The sequence below is a fragment of the Carcharodon carcharias genome, chromosome 7 (genome assembly GCF_017639515.1).
Source record: "Carcharodon carcharias isolate sCarCar2 chromosome 7, sCarCar2.pri, whole genome shotgun sequence".
NCBI lineage: Eukaryota > Metazoa > Chordata > Chondrichthyes > Lamniformes > Lamnidae > Carcharodon > Carcharodon carcharias.
The window spans coordinates 175367107-175385827 of record NC_054473.1 but is presented as its reverse complement, the minus strand read 5'-3'; the positions used below and the strand labels follow the sequence as shown (position 1 = coordinate 175385827).

At 42.6% G+C, this 18721-nt stretch overlaps 1 protein-coding gene across 1 annotated transcript in view; it reads left to right on the top strand.

Moving 5' to 3' along the window:
- Positions 1-1157: 1157 nt before the first annotated feature.
- The window catches only part of LOC121279912 (chromodomain Y-like protein 2), a 139417-nt gene continuing 121853 nt past the window's right edge, over positions 1158-18721 (top strand). Inside the window, exon 1 of the mRNA XM_041191471.1 lies at positions 1158-1403. Coding sequence (XP_041047405.1) covers positions 1380-1403 — 24 coding nt within the window. The 5' untranslated portion in view covers positions 1158-1379. The remainder of the gene's footprint in view (positions 1404-18721) is intronic.

The window sequence follows — 18721 nt, the reverse complement described above, 5'->3', positions numbered from 1 at the left end:
TCTGACAGCATCAGTGGACAGAAAGACAGAATTTATGTTTCGAGTCCGTATAGTTCTTCTTCGGAAGACCCTCAGGACCTTAAATAGGGAGGTGAGTGGAAATTCGAGGTTGTCCTCATTGGCACAGTAGTAGGACTCACTAAAAGCACATGGTGCTCAAAATACAAGAGCTTTTTGAAAAAATTTTGGAATTGACGTGAGTTGGGATGTGCCCAATAGAAGTCCTGAAGAAGTCATATGGACTCGAAACGTTAACTCTGTCTTTTTCTCCTTAGATGCTGTCAGACCTGCTGAGCTGTTCTTTTTTTTTGTTGCAATTTTTGTTTTAGTTTCAGATCCCCAGCATCCACAATATTTTGCTGTTACAATCTTTTATACATTGACAGGTCAAAACATCAGTGTGGGGAGGACCAATTATTTGGAACCTATTTTTTAAAATAACGTATTTTAATTTAAAAATTGGAAGCATTTTCTCTACAATATTGTGGCACATTGCTTTACCATTGAGAATGTGACTAAAAATACTAATGCAAAAGTATACTTTAATTTTAAAAAGTGTGAATTCTTTGCTCTCCAAAACACATTGCTAAGCCATTGAGAATGTGACTTTCAAAAATACCAATAAGAAACCATATTTTAATGAAAAATTGCTAATTTTTTGCTGTCCAAAGCAGGGACAAGTTGGTTTACCAATGAGAACGTGACTTGAAAAATTACCAAATACAAAAGCACGTATTAATTGATGATTGTTAATATATTGCTCTCCAAAGCAGTGACAAGTTGATTTACCATTGAGAATGTGACTTTAAAAAATACCAACTGAAAAGCCTATTTTAGTTAAAAACGGTGAATTCTTTTTTTTCTCTCTCCAAAGCGGTGACACGTTGTTAAACCATTGAGAATGCGTTTTTTAATGAAGAAACAGAAATACATGTTTTTCTTCTGTTCTCAGGTGTTGGCAGCATGGGGAGGAGGGCCTGGCCAGGTAAAACATTGCTGGTGGGTGGTGGGGGGAGAGAAGCGTTATCTTCCCTCTCATCTGGTTACTTGTCCCTCTTCCTTCCCGCACGTGGGGCCGGCCGTGTAGTTTGTTAGGCGCTGCGGGATTGGATGGGGCGTTTCGTTACTTCCTCCTGTTACAGTGTAGCCACAGAGAGAGAGAGAGAGCGAGCGAGAGAGAGACGCTAGCGGCGGATTCTGCGCATTAACCCAGTCCCCTGTATATGTGTGTGTGTATGTGAATGTGTGTATGTGTGTGTGTGTGTCAGCCTGCAAAGGAACACTGAGACAACCCGGCCGCCAAAACAACAGCAGCAGCAGCAAGCAACACCACCAGAAGCAGCAGCAGCAAGCAAGCAGCGACCACGTCTAAAAGCGGGATGGCTTCAGGAGATCTGTACGAGGTACTGCCCTTAATATTTTTTTATATAGCTGATCGCCCTCCCTCTCCCCACCAAACCTCCCCGTCTCCAACTAGATACAACACGAGGGGGAAGCGTTAGAAAGTAGCCGAAGCTCCTCCGAGGCTTGCTTGATTGCTTGCATTTTTTTCCCTCCTCTCTCTCTCTCTCTCTCGCCCTCTCTTGCACACAGGGAGAAAAAGAATTGAGAAGCTGTGGGATGGGAGCGCTGTCGCTCTGCTTTCTCTTTGAATGCTTAAATGCATTGCTTGATGATAGGCCTTGGGAAAAATAAGAGAGTTAGCGGTTGCATCTGAGGGGGCCAGATAGGTGCAGCAGTACAATGACCAGAGCCTAGAGGGGAGAGAAGAGAAGAGGAGGAGGAAGGGGGGGGGGGTGGGGGAGAACTCCAGGTTGGCGAGGTGGTAGGAGGAACGAGTGCAGCATGAAGTGTGTACGCACTAATTTAATGACAGGACGGCTGACGACTTTTCTGTCCGCATCAATGTGCAGGAAGCTCAGAGTGGATGGAGTTTCAAATCTCATTATCACTCTTTATTTTGCACCGTTTCCCCCCTTCTCTCTCTTTCTTTGTAGCCTTTAGCCCTGTGCGATCTACTTTATTTGTGTGTACACATATATATATGTATATATATATTAGTCTCCCCCTGCATTACGCTGGCTGGAAGGATTGGGTTTTAACAACGTGCCGTAAGGTGGCTCCTTGTGGGGTGGCAGTTGTACTTTTATTGATGCACACATTTTTTTTAATAAGTGTTGTAAAGCACATTTAGCAGCTCGTACGATGTGTTTGCTACTGATGTCTCAGCAAAGTCTGCCACCACAGTTTTATAATTAATATCCTAGCTTGGAAGAGTAATGTGAATTTACTTCTTGCAGTTGCATTTTAAAGTGCTGTGTGTATTTTAAAAAAAGGATAGTGCTGCCTATTAGTCATAGGTCAAGTAATATTTCCCCCATCGCAGTGTCAAGTGTTGGATGATGCATGTGTAGAATATATGGGACGGATTAATTTTTTGATGGGGGAGGGGCTTTAATATCCAATGAACTAAATATTAATGTAAAAATATCATACAAATTTTTTGGTAGGAGACAAGACACGCGTCAGAAAGGCACTGCCTGATGATTACTTCCTGGGGTAATTTTGCAAGTGGCTTAAAATAGCCACTCATACAAACTGAGTGACCAATCGTGCCGGCCGCCAGATATCGTTTCTGATCGTTGATATATCCCCGCTTTGGTTATTGAAGAGTTGCAGCTCATCAGATTGTATAAAGGTTTTTTTCTCTGAGACGGAAGGAGAGGGGGCGGTGTGACCGCCTCTGTTGAAAAAATGCAATGGAAATGTACCAGGCGGGCGCCATATGACAAGGCACCAATGGAAAGTAACATGTTTTGGTCGACCTTGCATATGGGTTAAGAGCTGGCTGGTCAAAGGCACGGTAACCATGTCCATGAGTTGTAAAATCAGACCGTGGTTCCCCGAAACCCTTAATGACTTGGCGCAGTAGCGATTGGGGTTGATTGGAAGCTCTTTACGTGGGAATTGAATATTGGTAAGGGTCTTTGTTCACGGTGGGCGATGCAGGATAAATCCATTATGATTATGTGAGTAATTGTCCAACTCAACCGTGCAAGGGTTGATCTCCAGAGATTGTCTCCAATTTAAAATGGTGCAAATCTGTTGGAAGACCCTAAGATTTACAACCCGAGTTGAATCATTGAAACCAAAGAGTTTGATTTGTGCATTGTTATTTTTACATCAGCTTGTGACTCGTAGTGTAAAACTTGTATAGAATGTTGCAATTTGCATGGAGTTCGACGTCCCCTCTCGCCCCAAGGTACTTGTGAGCGTTTGGCTCCTTCTGACCGAGGGGACTACAAATTGGAGACGGCGATATACTTTTTTTTTGTGTGCTATATCTCGGATCTGTTCAATTGAATTAAATGCGGTTTGTTTGCACTGGGTAACTGCTGCAAAATACCCCGTGACACCTACGAAGCTGCATCCCCCTCCAACGTCTTCCCAACTGCATGCACTTAGCCGAAGTCGAGAGGTGCGAATACCTACTGTCGCTGTATAAGCGTTTACATTAGGGACGCTGCTTCTCAGGGACAAGACCTGAAGGCCACAACAGATTGTTGGAAATGGGGAGGTTGCTGGTTGGACTATAGAACCCGGAGTAAAATTGGGAGCAACTAAAACTGGAACTGCATTGGATGCCAGAGTGTATTGTGTTTCCTATCTGACTTTTTAAAGAAAAATACATGGAAAGATTATGCACAGGAATGAAAAAGAAGCCCAGGACAAATTTGAAAAGGAGCAAAAAAAAGCAGGTGAAATAGGAGTGGAGAAAAGTTGATGAGGCAGAAATGAAACCCAATTTCTATTAAACCCAAATAATAGAATTTTTAAAAATTCAGAATTGCATTTTTTTTGTTAAAATATGCAGATAATTATACTTTTTTGGAAATAGTCAAATATTTGACCAAGTAATATTGCCTGTGTTTTATGAGGCTAAATTGTGTAACCAACTGTTAAGAGTTTGTGCAATTTAAAAATGGCCTTTCCATGATATTGGTCCGTTTCAAACAATGCCTCATCAGCTGTAAATGTAGACTGAAACTTAGAAGGAAAGTGGTCGGTGTGTTTCTTTTTATCAAAGATGCTGAGGTAAGAAGCTCAAGTCATTTCAAAAGCAGATTGTATGATCTGTAACTCGGCAAGTGACAGCTCTTTAATATTTCAGCTCTGCTTGAGAAAACTTGGACTCCAGTTCTAAACCCAGGTGCTGAGGTATTGTATTCATCTGAAATGGATGTGTGAGATTTTTAATGGAGATGCAAACATGAACTTGACCGGCAGGAAGAGATCAGAGGGTCCATCAAGTCTGGCCCTCACTATGATGCCTTGAGCATTGTGACTGAACCCTTCCTCTTCCAGCTGTGTAACTTAAAAAAAACAGAAGAAACCCAGGGCCAGTAAGGGGAAAAGCTATTTTTGAAAATTCTTCTGCAACCCTCTCAAGCAGTTGAAACCAGCCCAGGCCCAACTGCTTTCTCTTTGCCTCCTGATGTGAACTCTGCCCCCGGCAAGTACTGTTCCAACTCCCCTTGAAGATATTCAGAGAGTTGGTAGTTTATTCCAGAGACCCTGGGAAAAGAAGGACTGCCTAACATCCAGTCTATCCCTAGCCTTGTTTAGTTTAAACTCATGTCACCATCGTCCTCCCCAGACTGTTAAACTGCAGTGTGTATTGTGCTAGTCAATTAGCTCAGATTGTGCTGGTTCATGTATTTTACGTCTATAAGGGCCATGGGACTCCAGAAGGGATCCATTGTTTCAGAACAACGTTAACACATGGAATAATACCATTAAGTATGGTGTATGTTTTAATGGAGTAATTTTAGATGGAAACCTGGTTTATGGTGGAATATTTCTTGTGGTTACTAACATGGCAGACATGGAGTTATTTTGCTACGTTACAATACCAAATAGGATTTAAATGGACCAGGAACTCAGATTAGCAATATTTCTGATAGCAATGAAAATGGAACTGCTTGCTTTTTCTAAATAAAGTTATAAAGATGGCTGATGTGTACTTGTGGGTTAATTATGTCTCTTGTCTCTGAATTTTCTTTACAAAAAGTTGGTTGTAAACTTAGTGTGATGTCCTTACTGAAAATACAACACCAGTGGTGATTTCTTAAAGCTGTGTCTTCTCTTCATTGCATAGCCTCAAAGAAGGCAAACATTTCTTCCATTGCTTTTAACCTGCAGCAGATCATGCAATGAGATGTTCCCATAATCAGGATCCCCCTTTTTAAATATGTAGTCAGGTTGTTAACCTCACCAGAATATAGTGGCTGTATTTCTGGTTTCTTATTAAGTGATGTTTAATGAAATGTGGCCGAAAACTCTTCCTTATGCAAGATGTATACCTCATTATACTTTTGACAGCAGCACGTGAATGGAAGATGGGCTAAGAAATGAATTATTATAAGCAGCGAAAGAACAAGCATAAATGCATATATGATTAACTTAAAGGTTTCTGAGTACAGATATTTGATTGGCTAATGATTTCTAATTGTACAAACAGCAGCCACAATGCATTGTTCAGTGCTACTGCCTTTGTTCGACTATCTTTGGACCTATTGCATCATTTCATTAAAGAGTAGGCAGTTGTCAATAATTTCTTGTTAATAGCACAAAGTCTGAAACAGTGCCCTGGGAAATCAGTTGTACTGACATATACTGTACCTTCCGATAGGATACCTGTAGTGTGCATCGAGCCAGGTTGCTGTTTATTTCTGGAACATAATACTATAATTTACTTGATTTGCTGATCTGAATAAAATAGTACACATAAAAATAACTAAAATTTGACTGCGATGCTTATACTTCTCTACTTCATTCTTGAAATTTACATCAATGAACACCATGAAGTGTTGCTGCTAAATTTGGAACATCCTCAAACAATTCAGAACAACTCCACAGGACACAGCAATTACAATCTCAAATCCAGACCGGCAGCAAGCGTATTGAAGATAATTTCCTTCATGAATTGTATTTGTTGATGTTTGATCTGATGGAACAGCCAAAAGAATTTCTACTGGGCAAACGCTAGGTTTTCTCTGGCCTGGTGAGTGCTACCGTAGCCCTGGCTTAGTAAATGGAGAGTAACACTGCATTTAGAGCACCTGAGGGACAAAATACCAGGAGATGTTGTTGGCTTGAAGCTCTGCAAGATGGAGAAGAGATGTGCAAAAATCTTCCTCACTGGTATTCATGAATATTCTGTATTGATGTTGGGAGTGTAGCCACCGCGACTCTTTATGGCCCTGGCTTAAACCTGTGCCACTTCTCCAGTCCTGCTTCAGTTATAATGTTGTGCTTGGGCTCAGATCTTTGGCATCTTTCTCATGTCTTGGCTAGAGCACGTCCTGCAGGTCTGGAGCAACTTCAGCCAATCCACTGGCTTGTTTGGCTTTGGCATGTACTGAATCTAGCAACAAGTGACAGGCTATTCTTTATATCTAGGCAAACAGGGTGGCAGTAGTGCACGTGGAACAGGATCCTGTAGCTTCCTACACGTTTTCTTGCACATTCCTACTCAGCTGCCAGCTTTTCCAGGCAGCTGTGTCACCTGCTTGCTTTAAAGTAACTTGAGTATAAACACTGAGCTAAGGAGCTGGATGTTTGTAACCAAAAAACACCTTCATACCACTTAGAAATCTGAATTTACGACCTTATCACCAATCTTTCACAACAGGGTTTAGTCATCTTAGCTACTGAAGGTGACATCTCACTAATTAAAAAAGCAAAATAGTCCGGATGCTAGAAATCTGAATTATTTTAAATCTCCACCCCCACTCCCACTCTTACTGCTCTGTTCTTGGCCTCCTACACTGTTCTAATGAAGCTCAACAACAGCTCGAAGAACAGTGCCTCATCGTTTGAGTAGGCACTTTACAGCCTTCAGGACTCAACAATGAATTCAACAATTTCAGATCATAACTGCTTCAATTTATTTCAGACCAGCAGCTTTTTGTTTATTCACTCATGGAATCTGGGTGTCACTGGCAAGACTATTTAATACATATCCCTAATTACCCTTGAAAGGGTGGTGGTGAGCTGCCTTCTTGAATGCAACTGGGTGGGTTGCCAGGCAAACCTGGTTAAGAATCAACAGCATTGCCTCTGGCAATGATATCCTCTTCGAATCGAGAATGACTCGCTTCCACTTTGGTTCGATGGACTCCGAGGTTGCTGTTAAGCCCAATGCGAGATCTGCAGACTGCTCCCTCTGATGCCCTGGCTTCACCTCTGCAAGTCTCTTGATGTATTCTGCGCCTTCCTGGATGAGCTTTCTCCATCTTAGTCAGTCACGAGCCAGGCTCTCCCATGAATCATCAGGGGAGTTTGATCTCCTCAGGATGCTTTGAGGTGATCTCTAAAGAGCAGTTGCTTCAAGAGTCTGGCGTCAAGCATACAAACTACATGTCCCGCTCAGCAGAGCAGGTTTTGAGTGATTAGTTTCTCGATGCTGGGAAAGTTGGAGAGGATGCTGCTGTTGGACTGCCTTTTTGGCCACCTAATTTGGAGGATCTTGCGAAGGCACCACTGGTAGTATTTCTCCAGTGCTTTGAGGTACCTGCTATAGGTTGTTCAAATCTCCAAAGCATATAGGAGCTGCCCAGTAAAACCATCACCTTAGTCTCAGGTTGAAATGCCAGTCCTCAAATGCTCTTTTTTTCAGTCGGCCAAAGGCTCAGTTGGGCATTGGAGGTGATGTTGAATTTTGTGGTCAGTGTCTGCTTTCGTCGAGAGGAGACTCCCCAGATATGGAAAGTGGTCTACATTTTTAAGGATATCGCTATCGATCTTAATTTTGAGGAGGTTTTGTGCTGTGGGAGCTGTTGGAAGAGGACCTTAGTTTTCTGGGTGTTTAGTGCTTGGCTTCAAACTCCTGGACTCCCCTTGATATCCCCCTGAAAATGTTTTCTGCTTTAGACTACACTGGATTCTGCCATTTGTCATTTATAGCTGCCCTAGACATAGGAATGTAAGTAAGCATTTAGCCCTGGAGCCTCATCTGCCACCATTCAGTGAGATGATGGTTGACCTGTGACCTAACCTCCATACCTGCCTCTGCCCCACATAATGCCTTTTGCTAACAAAAATCTATCAATTTCAGATTTAAAATGAGCAATTTATGTAAGATCATCTGCCATTTGTGAAAAGAGTTCCAAGCTTACAACACGCTTTGCGTAAAGAAGTGTTTTCTATCTTCACTGCCAAAAAGTCTGACTCTAACCTTTTATGCTATGCCCCCTAGTCTTAGCCTCTCCAAGCAGGGGAAATGTTTTCTATTCACCCTCCTCTTTAATATCTTGAAAACATGGATCAAATTACTCCTAAATGTTCTAAATTCCAGTGAATGGAACCCTAGTTTGGGTAACCTCTCCTAGTAATGTCACCCTTGGAGTCCAAGTATCATTTTGATGTAGTCCCTCCAAACCCAATATAGTCTTCCTAAGGCGTGATACCCAGAATTGAACACAGTACTCTAGGATAACTTCTACCATCTTGTACTCTAGTCCTCCAGAGATAAGGACCAGCATTCCAATAGCTTTTTGATTATCTTCTGTACCTGTCTACAACACTTTACCAATCTATGTACATGGACCCTTCAGCCTCCTTGGACCTCCAATGTTTCCAATTTTTCACCATTTAGAAAGTACTTTGACCTATCCTTCTTACGTCCAAAGTGGATGACCTCACGCTTGCCTACATTGAAATCCATTTGCCAAAGTTCTGTTTGTAATTTTATGCCCCCTTACACACTGCTTGTAATCTTTGCATCAATGATAAATTTAGTTATGTGGCTCTCTCTTCCTCATCTAAGTTGTTAATAAGTACAGTAAATAGCTGAGGCCTCAGCACAGATCCTTCCAGGACACTTAGTCACATCTTGCCAATTAAAAGACTTGCCCATTATCCCTACTCTCTGTCTCCTTCTACTCTACCAATTTTCTAATCAGCTCAATAAATGCCTTCAATTCCATCAGCTTCAACTGTAGCTAACTGTCTCTTATGAGGGGCTTTATTGAATGCTTGTTGGAAACCCATATAACTAACATCCATAGACATTCCCCTGTCCACTACTTTAGTCAGCTCTTCAAAAAATTCAGTTAGGTTTACCTACACCTTTCAAATCCATGCCTGGTCCCTGATCATCTTGCTGAAATCCCAGCCCATTTTCAAATGTGTTCAGTTGCCCTATCCTTAATTATTATTCCCCGACAACAGAAATTAGCCTATAATTACCTGCTTTCCCTCGCTCAGCTTTTTTAAAAAGCAGAGTGACATGTATAATTTTCCAATCTAAAGGAACGGTTCCCGAATTGAGTGGACTTTGACAAATTATAAGTTAGGGCACCTGTATTGTTCTCACCTACTGCTTTTAAAAGCTTGGTCAGAAACCATCTGGTCCTGGAGTTTTGTCACTTTTTTTAGTGCCATTGTTTTCTTCGTTACATTAATTTTGGTGAGTCTTGGCGCCTGATTCAATGTGTGTTTCCTTGTGATTTTTGCCTTGCTGATCTCTTCCTCTACAATAAATACAAATTCAAAGTAATTAATCCCCCTTTTAATTGTTCTCCCTTTCCTTATTTTAATTGACAATATCAACGTTATCACTTTTTAAGGAGTCCACATTGCTTCTGACCACCATCCCTTCCCCATTATAACTGTGAAAATGTTTTGTGTTGATTTTTGATATCTCTTGAAGTTTTCTTTTCATATTCTTTTTTTGTAACTCTTACTATCAATTTGTCAGCATTTATTGTTCCCCGTATCTTTCCCAGCCAAACAGATTAGGATTTGTGCTAGTTTTTGCATTTTTATCTGCTTTTTCTTCTAGCTTTATGCCGTCGCTTACATCTTCTGTATTGCTTGCTGTTTTTTGGTTTAAGTATATGGACCCATTTATTGTATCTTATATTGAGCCATTATTATCTCCTTTTGCCTTGCACCATCACTCCTTTTGTCATTTAATCTCTCCTCCCTTTCAGCCTTTTGTTCTTTCCTCCCCGCTGCTTCTGCACTTGCTTAAAACATGTCACATCCTAACTTTTCTAACTGTGATGAATGGTCATCAACCTGAAATGTTGACTCTGTTTCTCGCCCAACGAATGCTGCCTGACCTGCTGAGTGTTTCCAGTATTTTCTGTCTTTATCCCATTAAGTAACCTTGCTATAAGGTAGTTGGAACAACTGCACTATTACAATGCGTACTCTTCACTCCATCCTCGGCATCTGTTGGCAAGACTGGATCACAAACCTTGAGATCTTAGACCGAACCCGGACAATAAGTATTGAGGCAATTCTCCTGACAGCCCAACTGTGCTAGGTAGGGCCTGTAATTAGAACGGAGGACCATTGCTTTCCGAGACAGCTGCTGTAGGAGGAGCTAACGTCTGGCAAAAGAAACCAAGGTTGGCCATGCAAGCGCTACAAAGACATGCTTAAGGGAAATCTGAAGTGGTGCAGCATCAAGCGTAATGAACTGGAACAATCAGTGCGAGAAGGAACCTGCTGGAGAGCTCTGATCCGTAGAGCTTCAGTCACTTTTGAAAAGTATCAATGTCTTATTGCTGCCTGTGAACAATGTTATAGAGCAACATCTTTCCATGACACAGCATGAGTTCCAATGCCCCAACTGTTTCCGACTCTGTGCGTCCAGACTGGGACTTCATAACCCTCAGTGTTCATCGGTGATGAGTGTGCACATCAGTAGTTTTCTTCAAACTTGAAGTGAAACCATCATCATCATCATAACTTTGGTATTGAGGACGCTGCCAATAGCAACAAAAAAGGAATGACTTTTTGATTTTGAGGACAGAATAGTATTGACCATCCTTTCTGGAGTGCTCCCATTGTGTAGATGTTGTCAGGCAACAGACAATTTTTAAAAATTCATTCATGAGATGTGGGCTTCACTGGCTGGACCAACATTTATTACCCATCCTTAGTTGCCCTTGGGAAGGTGGTGGTGAGCTGCCTTGTTGAACCACTGCAGTCCATGTGGTGTGGGTATACCCACAGTGCTGTTAGGGAGGGAGTTCCAGGATTTTGACCCAATGACAGTGAAGGAACGGCGATATATTTCCAAGCCAGGATGGTGAGCGACTTGGAGGGAAACTTCTAGATAGTGGTGTTCCCATCTATCTGCTGCCCTTGTCCTTCTAGATGGTAGTGGTGATGGGTTTGGAAGGTGCTGGCGAAGGAGCCTTGGTGAATTCCTGCAGTGCATCTTGTAGATGGTACACACTGCTGCTACTGTGAGTCAGTGGTGGAGGGAGTGAGTGTTTGTGGATGGGGTGCCAATCAAGTGGGCTGCTTTGTCCTGGATGCAGTCAAGCTTCTTGAGTTGTGGGAGCTACACTCATACAGGCAAGTGGGGAGTATTCCATCACACTCCTGACTTGTGCCTTGTAGACGGTGGACAGGCTTTGGGGTGTCAGGAGGCGAGTTACTCGTCGCACCATTCCTAGCCCCTGACCTGCTCTTGTAGCCACAGTATTTGTGGCTAGTCCAACTCAGTTTCTGGTCAATGATAACCTCCAGGATGTTGACAGCGGGGGATTCAGTGAAGGTAATGCCATTGAACATCAAGGGGTGATGGTTAGATTCTCTCTTGTTAGAGATGGTCATTGCCTGACACTTGTGTGGCGTGAATGTTACTTGCCACTTGTCAGCCCAAGCCTGTATATTGTCCAGGTCTTGCTGCATTTGGATATAGACTGTTCCAGCATCTGAGGAGTCATGAATGGTGCTGCACATTGTGCAATCATCAGCGAACATCCCCACTTCTGACCTTATATTGGAAGGAAGGTTCTTGATGAAGCAGCTGAAGATGGTTGGGTCGAAGACACTATCCTGAGGAACTCCTGCAGTGATGTCCTGGAACTGAGATGACTGACCTCCAACAACCACAACCATCTTCCTTTCTGCTAGCTATGACTTCAGCCAGCGGAGAGTTTTCCCTCTGATTCCTGTTGACTCCAGTTTTGGTTGGGCTCCTTGATGCCATATTCAGTCAAATGCTGCCTTGACGTCAAGGGCAAGATTTTTGTCCTCCCAAGGAAGCTGTACGTTCAATTCAACAACTTGACAGATGGAGTACAAGTGACTAGCTTTGAGATTATTTCTGGTAGTCTAATAAGTGACAGGAGCTACTGATTTGAAAATAATTTTTTGACCATGAGATTGAGAGCACTAACAGCTGGTTAGCACCATTTACATTTTGGAGTGGTGCAAAAACCTCTCATTGAATTGTATTTATTGTGAGCAGCAGGAATATTGGTGCACAGTTGCTGGTGCCTGATTTCTGTCCCTCCTCATTGATGCATGAAAGGTTTTGGTGCTTTCCATTCATACAGGCCCACAATAACCAGGATTAATTTGAAGCTGTTGCAGTAACAATGCAGCTTCTGTGCTACTTGGATCAGTACACTTTCCAGGATCAAGGATCTGAATAGGATGATTGACATTATTCTTCCTGATCTTGACTCAACTGATTAAATGCCTGTGGTTTGCTGGAAATGTTGGTGGTGTACCTTGAGTTGTGCTCCAGTATGCAGATAACACTTGTATGTGCGTTCGTTCATAAACTGAGTTCCAGTTCATTATCAACTCCTTCTTCTCTGAAGCATATGAGATAAAGGACCTTTCACTAAACATCTGGAAAACAAAGGTCCTCTTTCCACCACCTTCCACACCAAAACATCTCTCTCTGTCGATTAAGATCGATGGCAAGATCCTGGCAGACATGAACCATTTTCCGTAGCTTGGGAACCTCATCTCAACACAGGCAGACATAGGTGATGAAATTCATCTTTGCCTCCAATGTGCCTGCTCAGATTTCAGCTGACTGAGAAAAAGAGTATTTGAGGATCAGGATCTCAAACCCAAGACTAAGGTTATGGTTTAGAGGGCAGCAGTGATCCCTGTGCCCCTGAATGCTTTGGAAACTTGGGTGACCTGCAAAGCACTGGAGAAGTACTAGCAACGGTGCCCTCATGAGATCCTCCAAGTCCGGTGACAAGAAAGGCAGTCCAACTTCAGCGTCCTCTCCCAAGCTGACTTGCCCAGCATCAAGGCATTAATCATTCAAATCAGCTCTCGTATGCCTGACACCAGACTCCCAAAGCAACTATGCTACTCTGAAATTCATTTGCAGTAGGAGACTCCCAGTAAGACAGCAGAAACACTTTAGGGATGTCTTTAAAGCAAACCTGAAGAGGTCAAACATCCCCACTGATTTCTGGTAGAACCTGGCTTTTGACTGGTCAAAATGGAGAAGGCTTATTCAGGAAGGCACCGTACACCTCGAGACACTTCTTTTGGGAACGTGCAAAGGCAAAGTTAAGGCTTCAGAGGGAGTGCACAAACCTCCAAAAAACACATCTGCCCAACCCTTCAAGCACCACCTTCCCCGCCTATGGCAGAGTTGGCAGATTGCGCATCAACCATTTCAGAACCCCGTCAAACCAGAGTGGAAGCAAGTTATCCTCGACCCGAGGGACTGCCTCGGACAGAAGAGATCTTGAATTTAACCTGGCTCCGCAGAAAATCTGGTGTTCAACAGAGCCACTTCACCTATGAAGTGATGATAAATGGCCTTATCCTCAGAAGAGAGGTAAAGAAATTACACCTAATATGAGAGATGCATGTTAATGATTTTCCATTAGTCTGACTTCGATCAGGTGGAAGCTGACAAACCTTATTAGGTTGTTGAAGGGCTTTTTTAACATGAATATTGGTTTCCTTGCTGATTAAATCACTTGATCTTCCAGATCTACAAAGGTATTTTCTTTTGGCCAATGGCACGTTGTGTCTCGTATTTAAATGAGCGAGTCCATGATTGCTTCGACCTGATATAGTGCCCCACAGCTCTTGAAATGAACTTCAAGGTCTTGGCCCAGAAGTAGTTTAGATTCCTTGATGGATGAAAGTGTGGTGACAAACCTTCTATTTTAGACTGTTCCAGTTTTCCCTATTGTACAGTTAAAACCACTGATCGGGTGCTTAGATGCAGACTGACTGGTCTGCTTTCAGGAGGGCTGGTCTGGTAGGTAGAGACTTGGCTGGTTTGATAAGTAGAGACCTGCCCATGAGCCTCCTTGAAGGAGCTGTGGTGCTGTTTCCGAAGGCTGGCGCTGATGACTGCGAGTGCTGCCCGAAGCAAGATAGGCAAACAAACCTCGAAGCCTTGGGCGAAGTGCAGTTCGCCAGTTGGGTGTCACTTATGTGCAGTTGTGAAACATGTCGGCATGCAATTACACCAATGTGGGCGGACGATCCAGCGTGGGGAGGTGAGTCCAGCGGGCTGGCCTTTTAATGATATGCAGACTTATTACAGTGAGGTTCCCAGTGCCCGATGGTGGGAAATGTGGCCCGCCATTGATGGGCTGAGCGGCCGATCGCAAATTGATTCAAATTGCCGTGAAACCGATTTTTGGTCTTCTCGACATATTGTCCACTCACGTCACCGAACAAACCTGACGCCAACAGGTGCGGAAAGTTCCACTCTGAGTTTTTGGCGATATTACAAAGTGACAGAAAACCCTTAAGCCTGGGGATGAGACAAATCTTGGTTGCGTGTCTAGTCAAAATCTGGTTGTAGAGGCCTTACCATATCAGGGACCTGTGGACATTTTGAATCCTAATTATTAATATTCTACATACTTCCTGGGCAATGACATCTTCAAACTTCATGCCCTTGTCACCACAAAGCTAAAATTGTACTTTGGACAAAGTAATTACTTTAGGGACCATTGTTCCTGCTGCTGTCTAAAGTTCTCTGTTAGACTGTGCCTCCGTGTCGTCAAGTCTTGACATCACCTCAGACTTGTCAATGCGTGTTTGTGGAGTGCTAACGTCACATTCGACCACAAACCTTATATCGCTTTTCCATAACTCCACTGATAGGGATCCTGCATGTTTTCCAAGTTTCTCGAGGTAATCAGCGCCAGGCTTCGGCAACAGCACCACAGCACTTTTAAGGAGGCTCATGAGCAGGTCTCTACCTATCAGACCAGCCAGGTCTCTACCTACCAGACCAGCCCACCTGAAAGCAGACCAGTCAGCCTGCATCTAAGCAGCTGATCAGTGGATTTAACTGTGCAATAGGGAAAACTGGAACAGTCTAAAGTAGAAGGTTTGTCACTGCACTTTCATCTATCAAGAAATCTAAACTACCTCTGAGCCAAGAACTGTAGGACACTATATCAGGTCAAAGCAATCATGCACTTGCTTGTTTAGTTAAGAGATGCAATGTACCATTGGCCAAAAGAAAGTTTCTTGAGGTCCTATGAATTGTAATTGATGAAGCTTTTAGATAATCTCGCTCAAGTTATTTTTCCTGGATTGTATTTTCCTGATTATAGCAATTGACTTTAACTATGTTGGAATGAATCTATTCTCCATGTAAAGTTTGTAGTGATTGTTCCACTGTGAGATTGTATGAGAGTCAGATGCATTTTCAGCCAAATTTCTTCTTTCTATTTGAGGACTTTCCGAATATTGCGAGTCATCAGCCAGCGAAACTTTTCAAACGTTTGGAATTGATTTAGCTTATACTGATGGGACTCAGTGTGAAGTCTGGCGTGGTCTCCTAGTTGTTCATAAAACTTTAAATAATCATCTCATCCAAATTCATGAAGCGTGTCACAGTATTCTGCAATTTTAGCCATCTGATGATGTATTTGGAATATAATTATTTTCTTTATGGAAGCAGAGGTTAGGCTGCAGCATTGATCTTGGAGCTCCTGATGCACCAGTGTGCATCAGGCCAATATCCATTAGTCATTCATCTTGCAGTGGCTCTAGCTGTTTCAGTTGTTGGACTTCTCTATAACTCATTGAGTCTGTATTTGGCCTCCAAATTGCTCCTGTGCATGCTGTGTCATTTTTCATGTTGCATTTTAACACCCTATTCTTCCATAGTTTCAAATTATACACCTTTTTCTTAAAAAAAACTTTGCACATTATGTGACGGATGTCAGAAAATTTGCCTCTGCAGCAGATGGCATTTTTAAGGTTTAGTTTAATCCCATTAATACTTGGAGTTTTGCAACCAAACTTAACAAGTGATAACCTTGCAAACTGGTGCATCAGGAGCTCCAAGATCAGTGCTGCAGCCTAAGCTCTGGTACAAAAGAATGATTCTTGAGTTGTGGAGCACAAGTTCCTTGAAAGTCTCAAATGCATTGACAACCTAAATTTCATGAGCGTAAACTGTTAAAAGAACAAGTTTTTGGCCAAATCTAATATTGGATAGTTCTTTGTTGAAAGGTAATAATTGGGCAAAAGAACCAATTAGTCCCTGGCAGTAACGTTGTTTCAACACACTGTGGAGTTTTGTTTGGAGCTGGTGGATTTAATCACCGACTTTCACTCTTCTGACTGTTCAATTCGAAAGTCCAGGTGGTGAAGGATAGAATTGGAGCCACCCCGGGCACACTTTTATCAGCTTTTATTGACAGGGGTACATATGATAAACATGCGCCTCCTAACCCAACAACCGCCGTTTGGTCTGTTCCTATTTATAGCGGCACAAGTGAATCTCCAGTTAATGCCCAGTGCACACATTCAATTAACAAGACACGGTGCATGCTTGGCCAGCTTCCCAGGCAGCAGCAGATGTACAATGGTCTGGATCTCCCAGCATCTGATGGTGTGGAGATTGTTGTAATGGGCCAGACCGGAAACCTCACCCCATTATGCGCTTGAAATGATCATTCACAAAGGAGCTCGTGATGCTTGTGTCCTTGGAGGAGATGCCTGGGCCCGGGGGGGAGTGGGGGGTGATCCTGCTTTGTAGATGGAGCAGCTCTCCTTCCTCCATCTCCTCCATTCCCTGTCACTCTTTTCTGTCCGAATGACTCTTCTTCAGCTCCGAGGAAGGAACATACAGACTCGAAACATTAACTCTGTTTCTCTCTCCACAGATGCTGCCAGACCTGCTGAGCTTTTCCAGCGTTTTCTGTTTTTATTTTTATGTCATACTTCCAGCATCCGCAGTATTTTGCTTTTACTCTTTTCTTTCACTTATTCAAGGCTTTCTTGGCCCCTTCTTGGGAGCTGATTTCTTCTCTTCCGGCAATTTGGCAGTCCATGGCAGAGTTCAGTTTCTTGTTTTTGTTACCAAATCTATCATCATGATCTCCTTTACCGAAACAATAAATGTCTTTAAAGTACTTGAAAAGCTTGTTGTTTAACATCCTCTGTATGTTTGGTCCGTTTCCTCCTGCTGTTTCATTGTTACATTTCTCTGGATAAGTTAAGCAATTACTTGATCAGAAAATACTGTCTCAGAAAATACTTCTTAACTTAGATTCACCACACATGTTGGAAAATAGCCTTTGTCTCATAAGGATTTACTAGCGACAGAAGGATCTTCTCCCATCTGATGGATGGCAGCATTTCTGCCAGTGAGCATCAGTCGTTTGCGTAATGAAGGGACAGCCTAGTTCTACAACAATCAACCAATGCTTCCTCTGTGAGAGTGCCAGTGGGTCGGTGCCAATAATAATCTTTTTAAAGGAATTATATCACCTGTATACAATTGTGATTTTGCAACAATTCTCACAGACCGTCTTCCCACCAAGATTATTTTGCCTCAGGGAGATATCAAGTTTGGCTGAAAGAGAAAGAAGCAAGTGCAGCCCAATTCTAGTTCATTGAACCTGGATATCTGTTGCCATATTTGGAATTCACGCTTCAGCCCTTCCACCTGTACATGAAAACAATCTGTTTGGATTCCAAGATTAACAGACTTTCTTCCTAAATTGGACTACTTGAATACAGGGACTCATGCATACGTACTGGATACGACTGTTCTTCAATGATGGGCTGTAAATTGAATGTATTTCCCATTATTCTTTGGCCTCAATGGTTGGCTACTTGATATTCCCTTTCTGCTCATTTTATTTTGCCTTGGATGCGCAGCCCATGTTTCTAGTGTTCATTTCCCTTGCAGTATTAAACCTCACTTATACTGTGACTGTTCTTGCACATCCCTGGTTGGTATTCCTGATATAATATTTTGATTCAACAGTATTCTTTTTGAAAGGTATTTTAAATGAAATTGCAAGGTATCATGTCCTCGTGGATAATTTCCGATTGGTTAGCGACCATAAGTGCCTCACATTCTACAGTCCCAATCTGTTCTGTTCTCAATTTGAAATCCACACCTATTAAGACACCTGAGTGATCTAACCATTGCCTCATTTGTTCAGGTGGTACAGGATAAAATAAGAGAATGGTTACAGCACAGAAGGAGGCCATTCAGCATGCTGTGCCCATCCCTGCTCTCAACTAGTCCCACTCACCCGCCTTTTCCCTGTCACCGTGCAATTTCTTTCTCTTCAGTTAATTATCCAATAACCTTTTGAAAGTCAAGAATGAATCTGCCTCAGCGCACTCTCAGGCAGTGCGTTCCACTCACTATGTTTAAAAAAAAGTTCTCCTCATGTTACCGTTGCTTATTTTTCCACCTTAAATTGGTGTCCTCTGGCTCTCGATCTTTCTGTCTACAAGAACAGTTTCCCCCTATCAGCTCTGTCCAGACCCTTCATGGCTTTGAACACCTCTTTCAAATCTCCTCTCAACCTTCTGTAAGGAGAATAGCCCCAGCTTCTCCAATTTATAACTGAAGTCCCTCATCCCTGGGGCCATGAATCTTTTCTGCACCCTCTCTAATGCCTTCACATCCTTCCTAAAATGTGGC